At 50.1% G+C, this 7,953-nt stretch overlaps 1 protein-coding gene across 2 annotated transcripts in view; it reads left to right on the top strand.

Moving 5' to 3' along the window:
* Positions 1 to 6: 6 nt before the first annotated feature.
* The window catches only part of NXPH1 (neurexophilin 1), a 278,463-nt gene continuing 270,516 nt past the window's right edge, over positions 7 to 7,953 (top strand). The window contains exons 1-2 of one of the 2 annotated variants that reach the window (XM_005876038.2): positions 7 to 623; positions 1,656 to 1,819. In XM_005876038.2, the coding sequence (XP_005876100.1) occupies positions 1,766 to 1,819 (54 nt within the window). In that variant the 5' untranslated portion in view covers positions 7 to 623; positions 1,656 to 1,765. Of the gene's footprint in view, positions 624 to 666; positions 824 to 1,655; positions 1,820 to 7,953 lie in introns of those variants that run through there. The other variant, XM_014547666.1, reaches the window with a different exon arrangement.

Here is a 7,953-nt window from a genome sequence, read left to right as displayed (position 1 = left end):
CTGGCTCCTGGGCTTCCCCGGGGGCGGGGGAGGGCACAGGTCCTGCTGCTCCGCGCCGGGAGCCGCCAGGCGCTCGCCACCCTACCCCTCTTTCAGAAATTCGGACTGCTTGCAAAGGCCAGTATCTTATCTCTCAAGTTCAAGTTCCGAGGACTTGCCCTAAGTCATTTTTACCATCCTTCGCAGCCGCGGGAAGCTGGGAGCCTGGGGCTGCTGGTCCCAGAGTCAGCGCCCGCAGTCCCACTCTGTCTGTCCGTCCGTCCGTCCGTCCGGCGCGCAGTATCCTGGCGCAGTCACCTCTCTCCCTTCCTCTGCCTCCCTCCCTTCCTCTCTTTCCTGCTCTACTTCCCCCTTCCCCTCTTGCCTCTTAAGTTTCCTGCACCGTGAATCCAACTGTGCCAACCCTAGGCTCCCGCGGAACCAGTCCTGAGCCTGGCCGGGACCCTGGGACGCCATCTCCGCGGAGGCTGGACGCGGCAGCGGACCGGTCCGCGCCCGGGCATGGAGACCAAGCGCCAGGGAGGGCATGTCCGGGGCGCCGGAGACGCCAGGCCCGAGTAGCTCCTCCATGGAGTCTGCCCAGAGCGGCCCCTGCTCACCGGATTCGCCCCCAGTCCTGTGCGGTACGTACCTTAGGGTTGGGGTGGGGTCGCCATCTCCGCGGAGGCTGGACGCGGCAGCGGACCGGTCCGCGCCCGGGCATGGAGACCAAGCGCCAGGGAGGGCATGTCCGGGGCGCCGGAGACGCCAGGCCCGAGTAGCTCCTCCATGGAGTCTGCCCAGAGCGGCCCCTGCTCACCGGATTCGCCCCCAGTCCTGTGCGGTACGTACCTTAGGGTTGGGGTGGGGTGGGGCACTGGAACGGGGCGGCGGGGAGGGTCACTGGACGGGGGACCGAGTGCGCTAGGTGGGTGACCCTCACAAACCCCACAGACGTGCACTCTAGAAGTTAGCACTGACTGTGCCTCTTTGCTGGAATAAAAGTAGGGCTAGAGGGGTGTGTGTGTGTGTGTGTGTGTGTGTGTGTGTGTGTATCTCTGTAGGTGCAGGGAGCTCGAATGGGTAAACTGAGCCTGGCTTTCCTGTTTGCACATTTGACAGCCCCTTTCCCCACCCCCACCCCACCGAATGCCTGGAGATACCCAGCACCTAATCCTGGTCAGCTCTGCCCACCCTTCCTTTTCCCGCGCCCCTCTCCTTCAGTTCAGTCTCTCTCCCTTGCTCTCCCTCTTCCTTTCTCTCCATCTCTCTCCACGGGTGTGTACGTGTGTGAGCTCTGCCAGGGCTGGCAAAGAACCAGCCGCCGCGCTTAGTCCCAGCCGCCCCACCATCAAAGACGAGGGCAGATCTTGCTGCCAGAGCCGCTCGGGCTCCGAACCAGCCTGTGCGCGGCTCTGTGCCCTGCCACCTTCCTCTCCACCGCCCGGAAAGCGTGCCCCAGGAGTGCCTCAGCTTCCCGACCTCCTGCCCACCGGCCTGCGGACCTAGCGCTCGCTGCTTCCAGGCGCTGGACTGACGCGCTCTTGGATTTTTCCTGCCTCCGCCCCCGGGTTTCTTGGTTCACTCCTCCCCGCCACAACCCCCTTTCCCTGCTCGGTCGCCAAGCTTAACCTTGCCCGCGTGGTCATGGGCTGTCTAATTTCATTTGTATCTAGGCTGCTGAGAGCGCTCCTTGCTCTGTGAAGTGGATGTCAGGTGGATCTATGTTTTTGAAGGAACAAAGACTCAGCGAAGGCAACGTGGAGGAAGTTTGAGACGCGGGAGGATGCAGGCTGCGTGCTGGTACGTGCTTCTCCTCCTGCAGCCCACCGTCTACTTGGTAAGTCTTGGCCGCTCCTGCGCCCCCCGCAATCCCACCCTGGCCTGGAGGCCGGGCAATTGGGGGCGCGCAGGACGGAGGGTGAGGCCGCCAGTTCAGTGAGAGCGGCATTCCTGGTGACTGTGTGGGAACAACTTTGGCAAGCTGGTCTCCGTGTCCCTGCGGGATTTTCCGGGAATCCCATCCCCATGTCTTGCTCCAGTCCCCCTCTCCCGTGTGGCATTCTGAACTGCGCCTAGGGCGCACTAGACACCCTGAGACCCAGGAGATAATGAGACGGGATGCTTTGTGACAGGAGGAGGCAAAGAGAAGGGATGGAAGACAGGGACTCTCATGGATGTATCCACAGAGTTTAAAGGGAAGGAAATAAAGTGGAGAGTGGGGATCACCAATCTGCTCTGTGGCTTTGAAAGTGAATCCACCCTCGTAGCCGCCCCCCCTCTAGTTGGAGATGTGCACATGAGACATGCAGGTAACTTTGTTGGACTTGTAGGGTTGAGACAGGGCAAGCTGATCAGTTAGAAACATCACAAGTGATCAGATAGTTAGGTCAGAGATGCTCTGGCAAGCTTGGAGCAGCTCTCTTTTCTTCTTTTCCAATCTCTCCTTTTCACCAAATAACCAAACCAGAACCGCACTCCAGTGCCCAGACCCTTATTAGGGAAGTCAGGGAGAGTATTCTAGCAAAGCCGCTGTCCCGGTCTTCCCAGAGCCATTTTAGGGCGTCTGGACTTTGCACACTGTTGTATCTGGGAGAGTGGGGGAATGGCAAGAAGCGCTTTATTGTGGCGGTAGTGGGTTGGTAGCTGTGGGCAGTGCGGAACAGAGACGCAGAGGGCAATGTCTCGGAGGGCCAGGCGCACTCACCCTGCTGGTGAAGTTGTGCTGAATACGCTGACCCCTCTTTCCCCATCTGTGTGCCTCCAGAGCTTACTGAGGGCTCAGTGTGTTCTAATAGGGGTAAGGATCGCTGGGGCGGTCTGAGATCTCTAATGGGCTGGATACATGGGATGGGGGAATGCTCTTCCTTAATCCCATGAGTTTCAAATCTGGGAGCCAAAGAGTTGCCATCGTTGCCCTGATGCACGTGACAGTAGGGCTGCTAGTTGTGTGAACTCTGTGTAAATGAGTGTGTAAGTATATGTGTGTGAATATGTATGTGAGGGTGTGTATATTTAAGGGGTAGTCAGCTTCAATCTAAGAACCCTCGATGTTGCCTGTCTTTGCACTTTATTCTCCTGACGGTGGCAGCCGCGGACGCCAGAGGGCGCTGCGCGTCAGTGTCCTCGCCTACAGGACACCTTGGGGTAAACAGGTGAAAGCCTGGGCAGCCAATCCAAGAGAACAGCCTTTCTGACTGTCGCCGAAGTCTGTGCCTTCCCTGGCTGCAACGCAGACAAAATGCAAAAAGTGTCCTTCCCACTTCCCATTTTCAATCGTTCTTGCCCCGACCTGTGTCCAGTAAACCCGCTGACATTGAGAGCCCAGAGAGGGAGGGCAGAAAGTTTGGTCAGAGGAAATACAGAAACTATTTATTGAAAGGAAGGGAAGGGACTGCAAAGTGAAAGCTACAGAGGGGAAATATGAAGCATTCCCTCGATCACGGAACCCCTCATGCCTCTCTCCTCTGCATAATTCTACGTATGACCTGAACCTCAGGACTGTCCTTACCCTTGGACTGTGCTTTTATACACACACGGCAAAGGCTGGCGGCTGTGGCTCAGTATATTGCTCGGAGCAAGTATTTCGATATTCTGGAAAATAATATATCAAAAGCAGAAGTGAAATCAATACATTGTGTTAAATTTTAAATGTGTTTGTTGGCAGTTAAACCGTTTCCCACTCATTACAGCAACAGTGCTGGATTTATTCTAATGCGCCGCGTTCTCAACAACAAGCGCATTAATTCTCCTTTAATTGTAAACTGGGAGCATTTGAAAACCGTTCAGTGTGCAAATTATGCTGATTCAATTACCGTTTAGTTACAGACTTCATTACCTGAATGCCTTTTGGCAATACAGAGAAAGGAGACAATTTTTCCAGTTTCACTCAAAACAATACCAAATGTGAACAATAAAATAGAGAAGGCGATTTACAAGCCCATTCTTCTCTCTCCGATCTAAAGTTGTTTTGTGTGCTGGGGATTGGAATCCACATGCGCCACAAAAACAAAAGGCTGGTGGTTGTGATCCAAGGTAGTATTTCCTGGGATTGTCATTCCAGGGTTATTTGCCAGCAGAATACGGGGCTGTTTTCTTGGAGGAGCAGGAAGCTGACTTTTACCAGGGAAATGAATTTTAAAGGATGAATTGGGCAGTCAGGAGAGTTTGGTTTTAGGCAATGAAGGAAGTGAAGAGCCTTAATTAAAGCTCTAGGGCAATGTGACAGACCAAGAATTGGCCAGAGCTTCTTTCCCCACCGATTTTACTAAACACCAGAAACAGTAACTGAACTTAGCATTTATGGGTGGCTGTACTCCGGAACATCCAGACCTTTGCAAGCAACTGCAATAGATGCATGCAGGTTATCAGAAGCTAATTCAAGTTATGTTCCAAAAAGGTAGTTATTTTATTTTGTGTCCCCCCACCCCCTGCCCTTGAATTGAAATAAGCCAGGGAGGAGTTTAAGGAGTAAATTTATGTCTTTACAAGCTCACATCACAACTTTGGTGACAGGGATACTCTATTTATGCATTGCCTCCTAGCTGATACCCCAGTACACCTTTTTCTTTAAGCTCTTGGAATCCCAGTCATGTTTCCCAGGGAGTTTCACCACATTATGTCCAGGGAGCAAGATTTGTTTAGATATCCCCTATATAAAATATGTAGTCTTCTGTTTATGGAGAAATACAGAAAATACTCCCGAATTTGGGAGGAACTTATTATGAAAAACAACTGTATTCAGCAGATCAGTGCTCCATGTTTAAGGCACAGTTGTTTGCCTGTGTGTGGGTGAATGTTCTCAAGGTATGTTTCTTGGCCCAGGGTTCTTTGAGTGCCTGTTCTAAGTTGAGGATTTTGTGTCTTTTTGTGCTTATTGAGAGATGGGTCTGTCCTGTTTCAAATTAGAAGCTTATTTTAGTACTACAGTGGGGAGTTAATTAGAACGGTGTCTGCAAAGTTACCCACTAAAGCATATTCGAATTTTAAAAAATTACCACAAGGCTAACTCCAATAATAAATGCTGGGAAGTGGGAAGTTATTTTTTTAAAAAAATAAAGTGAAGGAAGTCTTCTGTTTATTGAATGCTGTGTTTTGCAGATTTAAAAGTCTGAGTTCAGCAGGAGAGACACCTATGGCATAAAAATACTTCTTAAAAATAAAAAAAAAGTCCTGCAATTTTTATTCTCCTGTCAGTCCTGGACTAATTCCAGAATATCTCAGTATGACTTAATGGGGTGGCAGGACTGGAGCATTTTAACTGAATTGAAGGGCACCCTGGGTGAACTAGGGAACTGTGGTTTCTGGCTCTGAGGACTGGGTGTCCTAAATTGAGTTATTCCCAGTGGGTCAAGCTGCAGGATAGGCCAGGGCACATAGGGAGAGCACCTCCCAGCAGAAAGCAGAGATGCTCTGTTTGGGGCTTACTTGTGGCAATTTTCAGGGTCAAGAATTAATTCTAATGAGTGCTCCCTGGGCATGTCAACAAAAAAGTTACTCAGAAATTGAGTCCAGAGAATCTGAACAGGGTTTGAATGATTGGACTGTGATCAGTCACCTCCACAGTACTATTCTAATGCGAGGAGATGCTGACCCTCCAACTTAGGCCCCACTAGCCAGTTCTGTTAGGAATTAAAATGGATAATCATCTGGTTGTTGTTTTTAACCAATGTGGGCAAGAATGGATGCTTCTTTCTAACCCTTGGGCTTAAAAAACATTTTGAATAATCTATTCCCTCAAATTTAGGAATTTAGGGTGTCCTTAAAATGTGAATTACACACCAATTGTTTAATAGAGATTAAACAGCGATTGGTAATTTCATGGAATGGTAACTCTGTACTGTTTGAAGCCAGACCCTTCCATGAATTCACTCCTTATGAAGGTGGCTATTAAGAAATGTGGGAAGCTGGGGGAAAGGGTGTGTGTGTGTTTTTTGGAGGGGGGAGTAGCAGGAGAGAGACCACTAATCTCTTTCCTCTGATTAGGTATTTGTACTTCCCATCCTTTGAAAATTAAGCCAACTGCCCACTGAAAACTTGAATCAATTTGAGCTTATACCTGATAACACCTTAACTAGCTGAGGCTATTCAGTGTTCTCTAGTAAGGCCAGTTGTTGGAAGCCATACTTGGAAGTCACCCCACTGCATTTCCTGAAACTTCTACCCCATATGAGCCTTGTGACTATAGGATTACACCTAGATTTTAGAAGGAGCCTATGCTCCAGCAGCACGACATGATATTTCCTCAGTCCAGAGTTCTGTGGGAGAAGTTGCATTTTCCTGAAATGCTCAACTCTCCATTGACCAGGAAAGCAGCTCCCTGGGTGTGTGGGAAACCCTGGGGTGGCTCACCCTTTTGCCTCACTTCCAGGAGGATTGTCATGGTCTGGGGCCTTCTAGTGATAGCTTCAGGGGAACTGCCTTTGGTATTAGAAGGATTGAACCAGAATTGCTCCAACTTTCTCAGCCCATATTTTCCCAGAAAGCCATTAACTTCCCGGCTCCTCTTTGTGCGAAGTTGATTTCTATTTGGCTTTGAATTGTCGATCTCTTCCTTAATGAAAGTGTTGTCTGGGCGAAAAATATATCGGGCGGCAGGGAAATTGGTTTATTATTTTGAGGTAGGTGCCCAATGTCCTACTTTTCTAGCTGCAGGAAGATTTTCTGCAGACTACAGAAATTGACAGCATTGTCCAGGTAATAACCGTCGTCTACAATGTTTTCAAAAGGACGTTTGAGTGATGAAAGCATTTGGATATTGCTCTTTCAAGTGAGCAATTTTCTGTCTTGGGGTTCTCTGATGTTATAGGGGGCAGGGAGAAGGGGCCCACACATTGCCAAGGAGATGGCTTCCCTGCTTTGCCCAGACCCAAAATGAGGAAGTGTTGTCAGCTCTGCTTGGAAACCTGAGGTCTGAAGAGCCCTCAGTGTGTTTGGCTGTCGCAGCTTTGATGTTAAGGGTCAAAGGGAATCCCGACCATAAGGAATAACACACTTCTTGCACTCCTCTGTCCATAAAGAAAACCCATGGAAGCCTGAAAGTTTGCCTGCTCTCAAGTGGCAAGTTAGAAGTGTGCATTCTTTCTGATATAGATATATATTTTAAAGAAAGCGTCTACGTTTGATTTGATTCAGGAAAAGTTATCTTAAAGCAACCACATCTTTTAGGAGCTTCAGATCTCATTGTAAGACCCTAACTGTCCTCGCCGGTTTAATTAATAGAGGGAGGCGGCAGTCCGCGGGGCTAGGCGGGTCTGCTCTCCCGGGGTCAGCGGCTTCCCGGAGCAGCGGGTGGCTAAGCGAGTCTGCTCTCTCGTCTTCCCCTGCCTTCTCCTAGCCACCATCCGTCTAGTCCCGCCGCACGCTTGCAGGAATTTGCCGTCTTGATTTATCTGCCACTTAAGCTCGCGACCAGCTCTTTCTCTCTATGTCAGCACTCACTCCTCCCGGAGCTTGGTAAACACGGCGCGCGCATTTTTCTGCCGCCGATTGGCATGTTGACGACTCCGCTTGAAGGAATGTGACAATAAAGTAGGAAACCAAAGCTTGGCAAGCACTTAATCAAGGATAAAAAGGTTCTGCGGTAAGGATGTCACTCAATTTATTGTGAAAGGCGAATGAATTACGTTTAATGAAAGTGCTCCCCAGATGAATATTACCAGCAATTTCCTGAGTTGGCTCTGTCAGCTCGCGATGAGGAAATGCCAACCCAGATCAGAAAAGCGCGCCCGTCTCAATTACTATGCAAGCTTTCCAAGAGCGGCTCTTTTTTTTTTATTGAGATGATATATATTGGCGGCTTCTTTGTGCCCCTCCACGCGCGCCCACCAGTGCGTTTGCCCATTTTCCAAGTTTGCCATCTGCCCTCGAGGGTCGCTGGCCGCTGTTGGAACTTCCTAGGTGCGCGCTGAGTTTCTGCGGCGGGCGGAAACCCTAATTACCTCCTCCGTAAACAGCTTTCTCTAGTATTTTGTT

This window comes from Myotis brandtii, unplaced genomic scaffold (genome assembly GCF_000412655.1).
Source record: "Myotis brandtii unplaced genomic scaffold, ASM41265v1 scaffold48, whole genome shotgun sequence".
Taxonomy (NCBI): domain Eukaryota; kingdom Metazoa; phylum Chordata; class Mammalia; order Chiroptera; family Vespertilionidae; genus Myotis; species Myotis brandtii.
This window is presented reverse-complemented; position numbering and strand designations above follow the sequence as displayed.